Genomic DNA, 20,298 nt, shown 5'->3' with positions numbered 1-20,298 from the left:
AAAAAAAAAAAAAATGACATAAGAGTGCAATATGTGCAGAACATTCATAAACCATACCTCAACGAGCCCTGTAGGGCTCCTCACGACTTTCCCTCGGTAAGCTACGGCTTACGAAGTAACAGTGGAGAACGGGAAAATTATAATTGCAAGATTGGGAGAAATACTAAAAGATACAAAAATAACTTGGTCTGCAAAGAGTGCATTGTATCCGAAACATGCTTCGATATTTTCATTTATGAAAAGAAAATCTATGAAATTTTTCAGTTTTACGTCCCACACTTATGGCGGTTAGGCTAAAGGAGACGGTGATGATGAGAAATGAAAGAAATGGTGGAATGAAGAAAGTGGGAAGAACCGGACAACCCCCAGAAAACCCACGAGCACGGTGTTTGTTCACCACAAAGTCCACACAGCGCGAGCTGGGATTGAACCAGGGATCCCATGCCCTGGAGGTGAACGCTCTACCACTCAGCCAATGCGCCCCTCTCATTTATGAAAAGAATTTACATTATGGGTTGATATAATGAAGTGGAGTGAAAATATGTTTGTTTTTGTTTAGAAAAAAATATATATAAATAAAACACAGTAAATAAAATATAGTGCACCTGCTTCTGTGTATGTCTCGTTAACATTTTTATTTGTACATTTTACGTATTATGACATGCACTTTTTCTTATTGCCATATTCTTTTAAAGTGAAATAAGATACACTACAATAAAGAAGAAGGGGGCTAATTTTTAGAATACAACCCAACCTAATATTAATCGAAAATAGCGAACTTGCATATTTATTTATTTCTCATTTTAGGAAATGCCTGACCATTATTTAAGATTCGTGCTTTTTGGCCACTTAGAACAAGTTCGTTTGCATGTTTTGAATTGTAACTTTGGCCTATGTTTAGTTAGAGTGGTTTATATTTCTTGGTCAAAATTACCGACTGGTACTTCCCGTATAGGGAAAAATTACCGGAAACAAAAGACATAATTTCATTGGACACCTGGCCTCCATCCTTAATGGTACTGATAAAAACTCCCTCGCCGACGACCTAACCGAACTACTATCAACAATAGAGCCCACGAAGGCTATTATATTTATTTATTTATTTATTTATTTATTTGCCTGTTTTGCATACAAATGAGAGTATTCTCGAGCACGCATACAGTTGTCAAAATTACAAAATAATTACATATATGGTATAGAAAAAAACTTAGATAAAATAATACATACATAACTATGACTTTTTAAGCTTATACAATCATAATATAATTAACAAAGAAAAAAAAACATTTATACATTATCTTCAAAAAACTCATTTACCGAGTAGTAACATTTATCTACTAAGAACTCATGAAGATCCGATTTAAACATAGAATATGATTTGTTTTGTTTTAGAAAGTCAGGTAACTTATTGAAAATTTTTGTACAGTTAATATATACGCTTTTTTGAAAAAACGAGAAATTTTGGGGGATAACATGCAAATTATTAACGAATCGAGTATTGTATTTATGGACGTTACTGTTTTCTATAAATAAGTGTTTGTTACTTACGGTAAACAAGATAACTTTATATAGATACGCACAAGGTAATGGTAATATTTTTTGTCCTCGAAAGATGGGCTTGCAAGAAGATTTTGGTGACAATCCAAACACAACCCTTAGTGCTTTCTTTTGTAAGCGAAACGTGCTAATACATTCAGTAGAATGACCCCAAAAAATAATACCGTAAGTTATTAAAGAATGGAATTTTGCATAGTACACCGAAACTAAGGCCTCTGTTGTGACATTACCTCTTAGTCTACGGAGGCCGAAACAAATACTACTTAATTTTTTGTTGAGTTGAGAAATATGCTCATTCCAAGTTAGTTTCGAACTTATGGTGACACCAAGAAATTTAGTTGAAACAGAAAAGTCGACTTTTTTGTTATTTACCATTACGTAAGGAATAAATTTATTTTGAAGAGGATAATAAAAATTTAGCAAGGAAGTTTTATCATTGTTTAGAACTAACTTATTGTTACTTAACCAGTTACTTAATCGTGAAAACGCAGTGTTTAGATTATATTCAATATCATGTCGTGAGTTACCTGTAATAATAACATTGGTGTCATCAGCAAATAAAACACATTTATTAGGCAACATTTCATGTGTCAAATCATTGATGTAAATAAGAAAGAGCAATGGACCAAGCACTGATCCTTGAGGTACACCAGTTAGTATTGTACCTTTATAACTACTAAACTTATGCATTTCGCCATTTTTTTCGTTCGTAATTTGAACTATCTGATACCTATCCTTCAAGTAAGACTCGATCCATTTATTGGCAGTTCCTCTTATACCATAAAAGCTTAATTTTTTGAGTAAGAGATCATGATTTACAGTGTCAAATGCTTTAGTAAGATCAACAAAGAGTCCAATTGCCCATTTATTATTATTTATTGCATGCATAACAGTACTAAGAAAATCGAAAATTGCAGAATCAGTAGATTTGCCACTTAAAAACCCATGTTGAGATAATGATATTAGATTATTGGAACGTAAGTAATTCCTTATCCTATTTGACATTACCGTCTCAAAAATTTTTGAAAATACAGATAAAACTGAGATAGGGCGATAATTCTTAATATCGTAACGACTGCCTTTTTTGAACAAGGGAATCACTTTAGCCACTTTTAACCGTTGTGGGAAAATGCCTGATTGAAGGGAAAAATTTATTACACGAGTCAGGTGAGGAGCAATTATCGAAGCAGATTGTTTTAAAATAGTGGACGGTACTTCATCAAGACCTGCAGAACTGCTATTTCTCATCTTTCCTATAATTGCTAATATTTCATCAATAGTTACCGGGGTAACAAAAATACATTTTGGATAAGAAGGCATATTTGAAGAACCACTTGTACCAGCTTGGTGGGATAGAGCACCAAGAGCTACCTGAGGAGAAGTTATAAAATAATTATTAAATTTATTTGCAATTTCAGCAGGGTTTGTAATTCTTTTATTGTCAAAAATGACGTGATTCAAATTTGCAATATTACCCTTCTTTGTATGTAGTCCTACCGACTGGTGAATAATATTCCACATAGTTTTAATTTTATTTCTGGAGTTATTAATCATTTTCGAATTATGCATTTGCTTTGCTGTCTTAATAACTTTCTTATATGTTATCTTATATTTTTTAACGTAATTTCTGAATACATCAGAAACATTTGTATCATTAAGCAGTTTAGCATACTTAATTAAATTTCGTTTGGAATTACGAATACCAGTTGTAATCCAACTCTTCTTAATTTTATTACATTTACTAATTGGCATGAGAGGAAAAGCTACATTAAAACAGTGCAAGTATACATCTAAGAAGGAGTTAAATTTTTCGTCCATAGTGGAAGCTGAGTAGATTCCATCCCATGGCTCAAGAGCCAACAAATAACAAAAGTAACTAATGTTACTCGGTGAAAATAACCTTTTTTCAATTCTGGTAGTATTTTGCAACACTGGTAAGTTAGTTGATGGAAGCGATAAGCTAACTAATTGCGCATCATGATCTGAATAACCTGGGTTGAATATTTCAAGTTTGTGGTTATGACACTCTCTGCTTACTATTACTTGATCAAGTGCTGATTTTCCAAATCTGGTAGGCGTTTTAAGAATAGCTTTGAGATTAAATGAAGTTAATAGGTTTTGTAAATCAGTTTTAACTTTAGTGTTAACCATCCAATTTATATTTATGTCACCACACAAAATGATAATATTGTATCTTTTGCACAGATGGTCAAGAAGAAGTTCAAGATTTCTAAAAAATACCCGTAAGTTACCCGAATTAGATCTATAAATACTACATATACACACTTGATGAGCGAGACTTATTGCAACTACTTCAAAGTGAAGTTCCAGATTGAACATCGATACATCAACTTCATCAGCATTTAATTTATTATGAACGAATATACAAACTCCTCCATGAATCAAGTTAACTCTTGAATAATGACTTGCCAAATCAAAACCTTTTAATTTTACAGATTTAATATCAGTACAGCTTAACCAATGCTCCGTGATGCAAATAACATGTGCAGTTGACAACACTGTCTCAACTAACACATCCATAAAGTCCAGCTTATTGCCAAGACCCTGCACATTGTGATGGAATACTTTAAGCTGATTTACCTTACAGTGTTTCACTGTATTGATATCTGTACCGGGTTTTATGTTTCCTACATCACGTAAATCATCTAGCATCGCTATTTCTAACATAAGCCTTTTTTGAGTGTTCCACCCCTGCACATTTTGGTGATATACCTTTATTGGAATTATGTTTGGTTCGTTTTGTTTGTGCTTATCATCACTAAAAAATCATCTGATAAGTTTTTTGGAAGCTTTTTGTTTCTCATTGGTTTCTGTTGTTTTTCTCCCTTCCCAAAGTTTGCATTTGGGTCGGTTACAACCTTTGCACTTGAATCTTTACTTTTTACATTTGCACTTGAATCGTTACTTATTGCTGATACCTGGATATTTGTACCGGTCATTACTGGCATATTGGTCTGACCATCAGAGATGATTGGGGAATTAATTTCATGCCATGGCAGAGGAATTGGTTGCAATTTGGTTTTATTTTGTATCATGTCTGCTAGTGTTTTTGCCATTTTTTCTTTACCTATTTTATTTAGGTGAAGCCCATGTCTTGTGAAGCAAGATCTCTCTACATCAACGTCAACAAATGTACAGTTTGGGTATAGCTTCACCCACTTCCTGAGTTTGTTATTTACTCTACATATTTCATCATTTACACAAGAGAAATTGGCTAGATCATGTCTATAAGGTATACCTACTACAATAACATTCACCCCTTTCACAGATTCTAAAAATTTACACATTTCTTTAAATATCTCAGCCGATTCATTTTTTGCTACATCATTAGCTCCAGCCCACACTACAAGATAATCACATTGTACTAAAGAATGACTTATGCTCAAGATATCTTTCGCCCTTGCACCCGGCTTTACTATACCACATACTTCATAGCCATTACCCAAAATATGTTTGATTTCTGGAGCACAATCACGACTATGGCTATCACCAATTACATTTACCTTGGAACGGTCTGCTGTTTCACTTATAATCGTTCTTTTTACAGTAACACTGCTTGCAGTCTTTCTCAAGAATTGATCACCCTTCTTAGCACTAGACAAATTTGAAAATGTTTTACTTCTGTACTCTTTTACTCGTTCATTTATATGGGCAGGATGTTTTTTTCGCGATGGTTGAGAGTTAACTTCAGTCACTTGTTGATTACATTTTACTGGCATTTTGTTTTTCTGTCCCAAATCTTCAATGAGTGTTTTCCCAGCTTGTAGATTTTCATTTTCAAGACAGTTCATATATTTATTCACCTCAGATTTCGGTTTGGAAGAGACCTCGGTAAGTAAGTCATATCTATTTCTGGTGCTAACACTGTATGTTATTTTCTTTTCTCCTTTTGCGTTACAGCCAGTTGAATTTTCGACCCTAATTGTTTGCTCATTTGAGAATAAACGATTTGACGTTCCAGTACCGAACTTAATGCGGGAAGTATTTGCCTTGCACTGTACAATCTCGCTCCAACTATGGGGATAATTTTTTCCACTTGCACTAAGGGAGTTTTCACTTTTGCACCTACATTTATTGTGTGAGTCATTTATGTCATTTTGTATTAGACTTAAGATTGAACGCAATGAGTCCAGTTCTTCTCGTAGTTTTTGCATTTCAGAGAAGATGTCACTCTGTAATAAGTTAATATCCCGATCTTCATTTGTTTTCATATGCACTACGTTGACACCACTATATCTATTTTTGCAATTTTCTTTACTTGCGCAGTCACAGTGATCTGATTGACAGGAGTTCTTGCAGCTACTACAATTAATAAAGCTTTCACAGGCTTCTTTACTATTATTCTTGATGAGTTCCTCATGAAATTCATTTTGTTTCTTAGTGCGATCTCTACAGCCCTTAACACTTGACGCCATGATACCTAGACCTATAACATTACCATTTCGTATAAATTCTTTTAAAGCGGATCAAGTAAAGAAATTGACTCCTCGGAACAACCATATGCAAGTGGTTAGTAAAAATAACAGTAATGACAATGTTAACCGAAACATACGTCGAAATGACCATAGTGAGATACCGGCTAAGAAGACAGTTCACAAAGAAAACGAGAATGAAAGAACAAGTGACAATAATGAAATATCTCCCAAAGGTGTCATTGTGACAGATAAGATCGCGACTGTTGTCCAAAATCAACAAGCGTCAAAAGTTGAGAATGGAATTAAAAAATGTTCAAGTGGAAATGAATTCACCTTACAAAATAGAAAATCGGCAAGGTGTAAAAAATCAAATACCTTTAAAGACGTTCTTATATGGTGATTGAAAAGCCGGGTGAGTTAGTAATATACCATCAGGTTGTGCAAGGGTTTACGATTGATAATATGTTGGACGTGTTAATATGTAAATTTAATTACATACAGGATAATGTAAATTTAATATTTTTAACTGAGCACTGGTTGAATTCAGATGAGCTGAGCGTAACTAACCTTCACGGTTTTAATCTAATTGCTAGTTACAGTAGATCTCCTAAGAATAGGTGAAAACAGGTTTAGAAAATAAGATCGTAACTAAATTGAATTATCTAAATATACAAAAAGATTTTGAATCATGTGTAGTAGAAATACCATATATGAAGCTAATTACTTTGTGTGCATATAGAACACCAGACGGGACATAATTATTTTCTTGAAAAAAATAGAAATTATCCCTGAATCTTATATTTAAACGGGTAAGCAAGTTGCCATAGTAGGTGACATTAATATTGACTTTTTAGAACCAAAAATAAATGGCTAACTTGAGATTCTGTTGCAACCATATAATTTAACTGCAGCAGTCAGAGTACCAACCAGGTTCTCTAGAAACAAAAACAGTGCAACAGATCAAATTTTACACAATACCGCTCGACTTGCCTGTAATGTTCAAGTATTAAATAGTGGGTTTTCAGAACATGAGTCGCAGAATTTTACAGTAATGTTAAAAGGTAACGAGATTACTAACCATACAGTACATAAACGCGGTACAAGATTATTAACGAAAAGAAACTTTAATGACTCCAGCATACAACAACGAGCATACTGTCGTTTATACAACGAAACTTGGTAGCAGGTATATACGGCTAAAACATGAATCAAGTGTGGGATCGCTTTCACAATATCTTTGTAAATTATTTCAACGAAGTATGTCCCAAAAAAAATTATATATATATACACTCTGTTCCTACATCTACATGTAATGAAAAAAATGGGTAACCACCGGTATTAAAATATCAAGCAAAACACTAAGGTCTTTAAATATGACGTATAAAAAAGGGAATTTATCTCCTGAAATGCAAGAATATTATCAACGCTACAAAACCGTTAATAAAAACTTGCTTGAATTTGCCAAGAAATCACAAAATTCAAATTATACAGATAATTGTAAAAACAAACAAACAGCTATGTGGAAGGTAATAAACATAAGAGTTAAAACATAGCATCAAAACGAAAAATGAAAGTATTGGATATTAATGGGAGCAAAGTTACATACTCAGACCATATTGTAAACGCCTTCAATAATTATTACACAGGTTTACATAACCAGCACGCTCCTAATGATAAATCGCACCCAAATATTTGCAAGATAAACACAAATATCGGTACCATGATTTACGCCCCACTTCAGCAAGAGAGGTACATAATATAATCATGTCATTGAAGTCAAAGTGGTCTTCTGGTCTGGATGAAATACCAATATCCATCATCAAATATGCAGCATTCACATCTTGGAACCAATGTCCTACGTCATCAAAATGTCCTTTCAGACAGGTATCTTTCCTGAGAAATTAAAATATGCCAAAGTTAAATCGCTATATAAGAAGGGGGACAATACAAAAATCGAAAATTACAGAGCAATTTCCTTCTCTTTTTTCAAAAAATTATAAAGAAAGACTTAATCAACCAAATCATATCATTCCTATCTAAGCATAACATTCTTATCCATAAACTTAACAGTTAGGTCTAAGAGGAGTCGCTAACTCATGGATTATATCTTATTTGCAAAATCGCACACAAGCTGTTAAAATATCCTTTTCGCCAGACACAACCGAATCAGCAACTTATAAGTCTCAATTTAGAAGCATCTCTACCGGCGTCTCTATACTAGGACCCATAATATTTTTGTTATACGTAAATGATTTGCCACATGACGTATCATTAGCAAAGACAACTATGTACGCAGATGACACAAGCTTAACAATAACAGGTACAAGCTATGATATTGTCTGCGATAATATTGACGTGACAACTCCTAGTTCAGAAAACTGGTTTGCCCAAAACAAACTAAAATTAAACAGAGACAAATCTCAAGCTCTAAATTTCCAACACATTCAAAAAAAGCAGTGCGTAGAAATTGATATAATGTTAAGTAATAATAAAATCATCTACTCAAACTCAACCAATTTTTGGGACTCTGGCTAAATCACAATTTCTCCTGGGTAACTTACATATTTTCACTGGCCCAAAAACTCAATAAAATGTTCTATGCATTAAAATCAATGAAAACTGTTTTACAACGAGACATGATTCGTAACTTATATTTCGGGCTCTTTCAGTCTTTACTTACATATGGCATAATCTTCTGGGGAAATTCTCGAAAAAATAATATGTTATTTCTAACTCAAAAAAGGCTTTTAAGAACTCTAGCAGGGACCAAAATAAACTGCACATGTAGGCCAATATTTAAAAAATTTATAACATTGCCCTTTTCCCTCTCTTTACATATTTCGACTGCTGCTCTTTGTCAAAAACCACATTGACTTATTCAACACACCATCAACACATAAATATACCAGGCGTAAAAATGAAATCCCCAGCAAACACTGCACTAAGTTATATTCATATTTATTTGCCTGTTCATAGCTTACAATATGAGAACAATCCCCAATTAAGCATTACAGTTGTCAGCTATGGTTTACATTCTCTATATGTTATCAGTAAGATATGTTTCCACAGAGTAATAGCTTCTTTCTAACAATAATTCTAACACAGTTCTTTGAATATCCATTTTTCGTTAATGTCTTTATACTTTGATGGTAATTTTGTTATATAATTTTATACAATTCCTATATACAGTTTTGCTAAAATTTACATAGTTATGCTGGATAATATACATATTACAATTCTGCCTAGTATTGTATGACTGAAACGTATTAGCTAATGTAAATAGATCCCTGTGTCGATTACATACATAGTTGTGCGACATATATATATAAAATAGGTAATGTCAATAATTCATATTTTTAAAAAACATTTTACATTAGGATTGTTCAGGCATACTAAACATTATTCTAATAACTTTCTTCACTACTCGGAATATACTAGCACTTATTCTCGAATTCCCCCAAAATATAATACCATAGTTTATTATTGAAAAACGCTTGCTATAAGGACATGAAAGCTTCCTTGCAAAAACTACCTTGAAACATACGGAATGCAAAACACAGTGAACTGAGTTTAGCATTAATGTATTAAACATGAGTATTCCATGTTAAATGTTCATTACAAATACTCCTAGAAATACAGGGTCAGTCCTTGAAGTAGTAGGGCTGATTTTTTTCTTTTCTTTTTACAGAATGACGGCAGTTACTCCACCTGTTGTTGGTTGAGGTGGGTCTAAGGAAAACAGGAAGCAGCGCCAGTCGGCTGCCAACCATAGCAGGGTAAAGATCGCTCGTTATCGTAACCTCTGCGAGTGACCCTCGTCACGCTGCGTCATGGCCAATCTTTTGGAACAGCATTACGCCATCAAATTTTGCGTCAAGCTCGGTAAAACTGGGGAGGAGACTCATGAAATTATCAATACGGCGTACGGAGATAACGCCATTGGAAGATCGATTGTGTTTGAGTGGCACAAGCTGTCTAGATCACGGCACGGTCAGGACGACCTTTGAGCTCCAAAACGGAGGAAAATGTTGCAAGAGTGAAGAATTTGATGGAGTGGCCGAAGATTAACGTCCGCATGATTGCCGATGAACTTTGCATTGCGAAATTGTGCACGAACAATTGCAAATGAGGAACATTTGTGCAAAGTTGGTGCCGCGAGTGCTGACGCGCGAGCAAAAGGACATTCGCAAACGGATCTGCCAGGACCTTCTCGAAAAAGTGAGTGAAAATCCAAACTTGTTAGACAATGTGGTGACTGGGAACGAGACTTGACGTTTGAGTATGACCCTGCGACCAAACGTCAAGGCGCGGAATGGCACACCGGAAATTCCCCACGCCCTAAAAAGGCGCGCATGACGAAATCAAAAGTTAAAGGGATGCTCATTTGCTTTTTCGATTCACAAGGTGTGATCAGCAGGGAATTTGTTCCACACGGACAGACTGTCAATGCAGTTTTTTTTATCTCTAGGTCCTGGAACGGCTGAGGAAACGCACCGTCGCGTCCGCCCAGCCATCGCCAAATCCTGGCGACTGCATCATGGCAATGCGCCGAGCCACACAGCTTTCCGAGTGGTGTCGTATCTTGCCCAACGTAACATTGCAACCTTGCCTCATCCACTCTAGTCCCGACCTTGCCCCACCACTTTTTCCTCTTCCCTCGCCTTAAAACCACCCTGAAAGGGCATCATCACGGCTCGGTGGAAGCATTACAACAGGCCGTGACGAGGCAGCTGAACAGCATTTCAGTTTCCCCCTTCCAGGAAGCGTACAAAAACTCGAAATCCCGCTGGCAGCTGTGTGTGGATGTATGAGGATCATATTTCGAAGAATATTAAGCGTAAGTGTTATTTCTGTCAATATCTTATTTTTAATTGACTCAGTCCTACTACTTTAAAGACTGATCCTGTAGTTGTTGTTTGACACAATTCTACAGTGGATACAGTCATTGGTACAAGTTCATTTCTTTGGGCCGGAAATCGAAATTTGAATGTTAGCTTTTCCAAAATTCATAGTTAATTTATTTGTTTAATCAACTAATAATTTTTGTTAGCGTCTTTGTAGTGAGCCTTTTGCTTAATTTACTGAGTCTCTACTGACAAGAACATTTATGTCATCAGCATACAATGTTGACTTCACACAGCCTAGACAGTTAACCAAATCATTAATATATACAACAAACAAAAGAGGTCTTTATGGGTATGTCCATGGTAACTCACGTTACGTAATGACGTATATTTTGAAGGATACTAACCACAATAAACTTAAAAGATCCGTTTTTTTAAAAAAAAAAAGGAAAGTCCTTATATTTAAACAGATAATTACCAAATATCGTCATTTTATATGATACAGCAAACCTAGGAGAAAAGAAAATACTATAGTAACTCACGTTACAAATTTTTTCCCCACATTCAAAACCTGTGATTTTTTAGTACATTTTCTTTTGTCCAGGCATAGCTATGTGCATGAAATTACTATGTACGATAGGGACACACATAATTTAATTATGACAAAAATATTAAATTTTTATTTACATTTTATGACTACTTATTTTAGTGGAATATGCACAGATTCGGGTACCGCACGTTACATTTGTCAACGGTCTTTTATGACTACGTATATGCAACATACATTTACAATAATATCAAATAAGCACAGTTTAGTTAAGTTGAGCATTCAACTTTACTTTAAGAAAAGGCTTGATCAGTTAAATGAAATTTTACTTGGGATACCGACCGAAAAAAGTAAGACCTATGTAATAATAAATAAGGCTTGTATAATATAATCTACATTAAAACTTAGTAGATGAAAGGTAACCTACGGGGAAAATAAGAAAATAGTAATTCTCTGAAAAAAGTTTAATGATGCCAGCCACATACAACTATATTTTTTATCAAAAGAACAACTTGACTAAAAATTACAACTATATTTCTTTCATGAATTTTTGCCCCTATTTCCGTGGACATACGCTTATGAGGATATGAAAAGAATCCTATGTTTATGGGTACCATATTGTACAATAAACTTCGTCAGCATATCCGAAGGACAGAACAAAAAGGAGAGTTCAAGAGGTTAATTGAAACATATCTTCTGCAGCACTGCTCTTATTCTGTGAATAAATTTTTAGATATGTAAGTGAATTTGTCTATTGATAGTTTTGGAAATATATATTGTTTTGTACTGCTTTTATATCGTAGACGTAGCATAGTAGTTTAATTCAATAGGTATACTTTTGTCATTACTATGTATTTTATATATTTGCACCTTTAACGAGAATTATTCATACGTACGTAACCGTGCAATATGTATTACTCTAAGGACGAAATAAATGAATGAATAACATGCGCATCTACCGAACCTCCAGTCTTTGTTATTTTTAGGATCAAAAACTGGTTATTTGATAAAATTCCTACAAGTGTGTACTTTCAAATGGAGAAAAATTAGAACAGGAATGTAGAAAAAATGGGCAAGTCTTCAATTTCGCCATTTTATGTGGAGAAAAATCTCAAAAACGCCCCGCAGGGCTTCTAACCTGTTCTTACTACTACTACTACTTTTATTTCTACTACGTGTTCATACATTTAGTACTGCTACTTACTATATGGATCCGTACATTAAAACAGTAAGTTTTTGGTGAGGCATTAGCCTCCTGAGGCCCCGCGTCGAGAGGTCCATACATAAATTCTGTGTATTTTATTGTCGCAGCTGGCAACACTGTGCGTGCACATTGTGCTTCTTCGGTATATTGACTCTTAATTCTTAGTTTTGCCACCAAATGGTTCGTCTGCATAGGCCACTTAGTTGTCAATCGCTTTTATTGAAAGGAGATTGTAGGCAAAATGGACGCCGTGTAGGCAAAATGGAAGCAAATGCCATCTACAGAAACCATTATCTTAACTAGGCTACCGAATGAAGCAAAGCGTCTCCTCAAATCAGGCACTACACTAAAGAAGGAAGGCAGAGGCAGCCATGACATAGTTGTAGCGAGTGATGGTGCTTTGGCAGCAGTTAAATAGTATGACAACAGGAGTGTTGTATTGGTATCCAGTGAAGCAGGAATTGTACCACTAGGCACATGTGAGACGTGGAGCAAGAAAAAGCAGAAACATACTTCAGTTCCAATGCCTGCAGTGGTTGCAAAGTATACTAAGTTCATGGGGAGAGTAGATCTATGTGATCGCATGTTGTCATTCTATCGGATGTCACCAAGAACTACAAAAATGGACAATACGCTTGATTTTTCATATGTTTGGCTTAGCAGTTTTAAACAGTTGGTTTCTTGGTTGTAAATGAACATGAATCTCTCGAAAGTAATCAGGAAGATGAAGAAATACGGGCAAGAGGGAGACCTATCAGTCCATTGCCACTAAAACCGAAACGAGTCTGCGCAGCAAAACATATGCTGACTATCAATGGAAAGATTAAGCACTATCCCAGATGCAGAAATGAGAAATGTAACAAATTTTCCAGAACGTATAGCATAGAAATGTATTTTTTTTTTCAGCCATCAACAAATTGTTTCTCGGAATTCCACAGAAACCAATAAGGTTGTGTTAGTCACTGAAGGCGAACAGTAGTATTGTCAACACCCTATAGGTATGATTTTCCGCATAGGCCGAATGGTAGTGTAAACAGATCAATATTTGAATTTAATATGCAGGTGAAAGAAATAATCTCTAGAAAGTACAGCCATGTTAAATTTGTTAGTTTAGGTGCATTGCGTAGACAGGATTACACTAGTCACGGCTTACATCTAAATGCAAAAGGAAAGAAAAGGGTCTGTGATTGGATTATTGAGGCAGCAAATGCTTTTTTATAGGTTACGAGTTCTGCACAAAAACGAAATTTATGACGTGTACTTCACTTCCTCAAAATAAACATAGAGAAGTTTCCTGTAATTGTTATGACAAAAAAAGTAATATAGGTTATGTGTGTTGTGGTATGTCCTCTTGTATCTCGGATCTAAATGTTGTAGGTAATGTAAGTTGCCAAAGTAATACTCCCCTACTAAAAGCAGTAGATATAACTACCGGTAATGTTCCTAATCAAAAAGTAGAAGACGTAAGTGAGTCAAAAAATACCAGTCTCCGAATCCTGCACCACAACGTCCAAGGATTAGGAAATAAAATAATCGAATTAAAAATTATTTTGGAAAATGAATTAAGTAAAATTGATGTCTTGTGTATATCGGAGCACTGGCTGAATAAAGAAGAAATAGAAACAATTTCACTCACAGGTTTTAAACTATCTGCGTACTTTTGTAGGAAAAATATATCCCATGGCGGTATTGCCATATTCGTCAAAGAGGACTTTCGTATCAAAATTCTAAGGAATACCCTTACATTGAACGTTGAGAAAACTTTCGAATCTGTAGCACTTGAATTTTGCGATCATAATTTAATACTTATCTGTCTCTATCGCACGCCAGACAGTAATGTCAATGACTTTTTGAATAAATTAGAAAGGCTTATATCGGAATTCTCGTCCTCTAAAAAGTCGTTAGTAATTTGTGGTGATATTAATATTGATTTTTTACTAAATAATAGCAAAGAAAAAGAAGATCTCATTTCGCTCTGCACATCATTTAATCTGAAACCTATCGTCAATACTCCTACCAGAATAGGCAAAACAAGAATCTCTGCTCTTGACCAAATTATAATTCCACGTGATGATTTTGTATCTCATGTTGATGTACTAAACCTAGGCTATTCTGATCATAATGCTCAACTTCTCTATTTTTACACAGAAATAATTAATAAGAATACAAACGTGGGCGTGGAATGGTCTGAACGGCGTTCATTTACACCCACTAACGTAGCATATTTCAGACACTTGTTGAAAACTGAGTTGTGGGAGGATGTTTATATTGAATGTAATGTTAACGACCAATTTAATTCCTTTTTATGTATATTTACTCATTATTTTAATATTGCTTTTCCTAAACAAAAATTTAAGATAAATAAATCGGCAAATGTCAGTTCGAAGTGGAAGACTTTTGGAATAAAAGTTTCTCTAGAAAAAATGCGCTATTTACATCAACTATCCCGACGGTGCCGTACTCCCGTGTTTAAACGATACCACAAAATGTACAGACGAGTTTTACATAAGGTCATAAAACAGGCAAAAATGTTAGAGAATGATACTTACATTGGGAAAGCTTCCAATAAAATGAAAGCTACATGGCAAATTATTCGGAAAGAATCTGGGGAACGAAAACCCTCCTCTAAGATAACTAGCGTTTCTTGTCAAAATAAAATTATTAAAAATCCGACTGAAATTGCAAATGCTTTTAACGATTACTTCACGAATGAAGTGGAAAAGCTTATCACTAATAACGTGAACAATAAACTACCTAGCAAACAATACGTTAGTAGACATAACGATATTTTCGAAAAATCATTGTTCTTGCACCCAGTAACTAGTCAGGAAATCTTAAATACTACACTGAAAATGAAAAATAAGAGTTCTTCAGGATATGATGAAGTTCCTGATAAAATTCTAAAGCAATGCTCCTATGAAATTGCTGATATCTTATGCTTTATAGTAAATAACTCTTTTAGTAGTGGCGTTTTTCCTGAGGCATTGAAGCTAGCAGTTGTTAAGCCCTTATATAAAAGTGGCAAGAAAGATCTTACATCGAACTATAGACCAATATCATGTCTGTCTACCTTCTCTAAACTTTTTGAAAAACTTATGTATATAAGACTAGTTAGCTTTCTAAATAATTTTAACTTAATATCTCGTGCTCAAAATGGCTTTAGATCAAATAAGTCTACTGAAACTGCTCTTTACTCCTTTCTCTATTCTGCTTTAAATTCAATAAACGCTAAGAAATATACAACCGGCATATTTCTTGATCTTAGCAAAGCTTTCGATACAATTGATCATCAAATTTTACTTAAAAAATTGCAAGATTATGGTATTAGGGGAAATGCTTATGACTGGTTTAAATCGTATATTTCCAACAGAAGGCAAACTGTTGAAATTAACTGTCAAACTCAGGGAGTAAGCAAATGTTATTCAGATACAAAAGAGTTAAAATTTGGAGTTCCTCAAGGTTCCATCTTAGGCCCTATTCTATTTTTAATATATATAAATGATTTGCCACAATGCTTAGACTCTGCTAAAATTGTTCTGTATGCTGACGATACAAATATTTTAGTAACTGGAGAAACTTACGTTGAGTTATGTAATGCAGTAGATTCCACCATGTCTGCCGTCAGTGACTGGATGGATAGAAATAAACTAATACTAAACACAACAAAGTCTTCGTGCATGTGCTTTCACGTAGTAAAAAACGAGATAAGAAAACGCCCTTGTGTAACAATTAATGGCAAAACGTTGAATTACGTCTCGGATATAAAATTTCTTGGTCTTTGGGTGTCAGATACATTAGATTGGAAAATTCACATTCAAAAATTATCTAGTAAATTGGCTCAAACCTGTTACATGTTAAAGCTTTTACGAAATAGTGTCAGTCAGCATGTTCTGCTCACAACTTATTTTGGACTTTTTCATTCTAAATTGAAATATGGTATTATATTCTGGGGATCTACTGCACTGCTAAATTCCATATTCGTTTTACAAAAGAGAGCTTTAAGGTTTATGACCGGAAGTAAACCTCGAACTTCTTGTAAACCTCTATTTAAATTTCTTGAAATCTTACCTCTTCCATGTTTATATATATATGAACTTCTAAAATTTGTAAGAAAAGATATACAGACAGATACAAGCAGCTTCCGGTTGAACTCAGATATTCATATGCATAATACAAGACAAGCCTCTGATCTTCATGTAGAGTCCTCACGTTTAAAAGTACATAAGAATAGTACATTTCCTATGGCAGTGAATATTTATAACAAGCTTCCTTCCACTTTAAAAAACAAAACATCTGGTTTCAATAAAGCAGTCAAGTCCTACCTACTCGAGTACTGTTTCTATTCTGTAGAAGAATATCTCGCCTGTAGTAAATAAGGTTTAATGTATATATATTTTGTATATCTATAATGTAAGGTTTTATTAACTGTTTTGTTGTTTTATATCGATGTATGTAAATTAGAATAATGAAAAATTGTACCTTTTTTTGTACATAAATTCACACTATTTTAATATTGCATGTAGATCTAAATGTATACATATGTACACATTCAGTGTTCTTATGACGTGTCCAACTCATACGTTCACATTGTGAACAATTTGTATGAAAAAGGATGAAAATAAATACAATACAATACAATACAATACAATGATTGTGGTGATTCCGAAAATAACCTTTACTAAATACATATATTTTGTAGTGTGTTTCTAAAAATATTATTAGGTTTAGGGACATAAACAACTTCAAAATATTAAAGAAGTGTTATGGTATTATATTTTGTAAATGTGAATATGCCTGAAGCAACTATTTGAACTATCATTTAGAAAAAAAGAAGATTGTTTGTTAAAAGTTTAATATTACACATTTTATTCTTCTCATATTAAAAAAAAATGCACCATTTCAAGTAAAGGCCTAATGTAGAGAATACTCTACATAGTGTCTCACGTGACGCAACAAAGTTTTTAAAAATTTTCCTACAGTTTGTGTTTCTTTGTTTGTCTGGGACCCTATGTATCGTTAAAACAAATAGAAATTACCTTCAAAAAAAATCTTGGGCCTCAGGAGGTTAGTGTTTTAGTGGCCACCGAGCACAGGCTGGTTGGTTTAAAATGACTTGCTAAAGTGAACCTTCACTAGAGAATGCAAGAAGAAACCGCGAAAATTATTGCTGAAAGTACGAACAGTGAAACCACAGAGAAAGATCTTTTTCTTTCTTTTTTTTTTTTATTGGATTTCTGTGTGGATCCGTATAGTAAAGCTACAGGACAATTTATTTACTTCAATTTGTTTTTCCTGTAGATCCTCTATTTTTATGCACTCCTGGACCATTTTAGCTATACATAACTCTATCTTTTATTATTATTATTATTACTATTGTTATTAACTCACTATTGTCACGCTTATCTTGAAAAAATTTACTATTTAACAATTATTTCTGGTGGATCGCGTGAATTTCATGTATGCGAAATAGAACTCATGTGCCGCAGTGGGGGATATTATAGAGGACAATGAGAAGGACTGTCAGAAATAAGAGATCTAAGCGTGAGGGTGAGACACCAACCTGATTTATAAATATTTATATAAATTCACACTGGCACATTATGAATTGCCGAAGGGAAGTTACAAACAATGTCACTTGTCTTGGAGATCATTATCGGTCATATAAGTAGGTGCACCAGGTCGCTATCATGTGAGCTACTATTTCAAAATGTTCAAATGTGTACCTCACACAGAGGATTTATTACTCAGAAACAAAATTGAATAAAATACAGGACACAATTGGGAATAAAGGACACAATCGGGAAAAAGGTCAAAAGCGGGAAACAAGTTCAGACAGCGAAAGAGGGCTGAAAGCCAAGTTGTACAGAAAAAAATGGTAGAGGAAAGTAGGAAGTGTAAAATGAAAAAGAAAGAGTATAAAAACGAAGGGGATGTATGTACGTATAAATGTAACATAAAGTGTAAATGTAATGTAGGTGTATAGGATGTAGGTGTAGGTAATGTAATGTAAGTGTAGGTAATATAGGAAGTCCCACTTAACTCTCTTCCTCACAGAGAATTCCACACACGAGGCACTCGCCGTAACGGCCACTGACGAACTCCCAACAATGTCACTGGGATAGGGTCTCCTAGACGCAGGGTGCCAGTACCGTGTAACTTATTTGGTTCCGATAGAACACTGTGCAATGAAGTAGAGACATTCTGCAATAGTTTGCGTCAAGGCTACGCTAATCTTATGTTAATCTGCATAATAGTTATAATAACATTTACGCCGCCTAAAATAAAAACATGTTTTCATCAATATCATGCTCTATTTCAACTTCAATTTCACCGTACACATTTTTCGGTGTCAATAGAAGATTCTCTGAAAGACAGTGGCGACCTTCAGTAATTATTTGCGTAAAGGCAAATCTAATCTTTGATAATCTGCACAATAGTTATAACAACATTTACATTGTCTAAAATAAAAACATGTTTTCATCAATATCATGCTCTATTTAAACTTCAATTTCTCCGTGGGGGGCGCGGTGGTTCAGTGGTAGAATGTTCACCTCTGGTGCATGGGGTCTCGGGTTCAAACCCTGCTCCCGCCAAGTGAACTTTGTGGTGGACAAACACCGTGTGCGTGGGTTTTCTCGGGCTTCTCCCGTTTCCTCCCAGTTTTTTCTTTCCCCACTTCATTCATTTCTCATGATCAACGTCTCCTTTAGCCTTAATGGCATATACGTGAAAACTCAACGATTTCATTTCATTTTTTCAATTTCTCCGTATATACTTTTTGGTGTCATAGATTTTTTCTAAAGACAGCGGGCACATTCATAAACGGTTTGCGTGAACGGAAAGATAATCTTGCAATAATCGGCAATGCAGAGTCGTTCTGAAGAATGATTGGTGCCATACTAAAGGGTTCGACTAACATATGTTTCTAGCAGTAGTCAGGCTTTCAGTATGATGTTAATCATGCTTCAAAACAACTGTGCATAAGGTGGAGTTACATTTTGTTCTTGTGTGTGTTACGTTGCTGCAGGGACGGACTTTTGGGGGCGGTTGTAATACTGCTACTTAGAACTACTTCTAGGATCTCCAAACTCAGGGATGGGTTTTATTTTTATAAAAAAAAATAAAAAGTTTCCTCTTCTGGGAAGCAATCGCCACGATCGCCTCCCTGGATCCGCCCCGGCGTTACTGTACGCAGAACTTTTTGAAGATTGGTACGGAATGAACCTCAGCATGAATAAGTTTCATACGATTATCCTTTTAACCTCATGAGGCCTTATGCAGACTCGTTTTGACGTATGGTTTGGTATGCCCTTTACCAAAACCCACCCATAGCATATGTAGCCAATGATGAAGATGACCAGGATTATGATCAAAATGTTATTCAAGGTTACTACTATACATGTGAAAGCGGTGCTCGTACATTAGGTACATGTGCGCACGTTGCAAGTGTCTTGTGGTATTTAGGCCATGCACGACATTTACAGAATATTAGATATCCCGATGACTCATTGCTAAGTACCACATTAGATGCTGCAAACCGAAATTATTAAAATAATGAACAGATAATTGATGAATTATTTTAACACCGTTCAGCATTAAGATATCTGTGGTGGGTTTTGGTAAAGGGCAAGGGTGCAGAATAATTCTACATGGTGGCTGAAGTATCAAGGAATGTTGCGTACTTAAACAGCGATCTAAAAACACTATAGC

At 34.8% G+C, this 20,298-nt stretch overlaps 1 protein-coding gene across 3 annotated transcripts in view; it reads right to left on the bottom strand.

The window, feature by feature from the left end:
- LOC145675660 (uncharacterized) overlaps positions 1-18,241 on the bottom strand; it is a 46,893-nt gene extending 28,652 nt beyond the window's left edge. The window contains exons 1-2 of one of the 3 annotated variants that reach the window (XM_081746228.1): positions 18,149-18,241; positions 7,713-7,886 (exon numbers count right to left, since the gene is read on the bottom strand). Coding sequence is in view for 1 of the 3 variants with exons in the window: in XM_081746226.1 (XP_081602352.1) it covers positions 4,302-5,993 (1,692 nt within the window). In the remaining 2 variants the exon portion in view is untranslated. Of the gene's footprint in view, positions 1-607; positions 7,887-18,148 lie in introns of those variants that run through there. The other 2 variants (XM_081746226.1, XM_081746229.1) reach the window with 2 other exon arrangements.
- Positions 18,242-20,298: the final 2,057 nt, after the last annotated feature.

The sequence above is a fragment of the Thermobia domestica genome, chromosome 18 (assembly GCF_964235325.1).
Source record: "Thermobia domestica chromosome 18, izTheDome1.hap1.1, whole genome shotgun sequence".
NCBI lineage: Eukaryota > Metazoa > Arthropoda > Insecta > Zygentoma > Lepismatidae > Thermobia > Thermobia domestica.
This window is presented reverse-complemented; position numbering and strand designations above follow the sequence as displayed.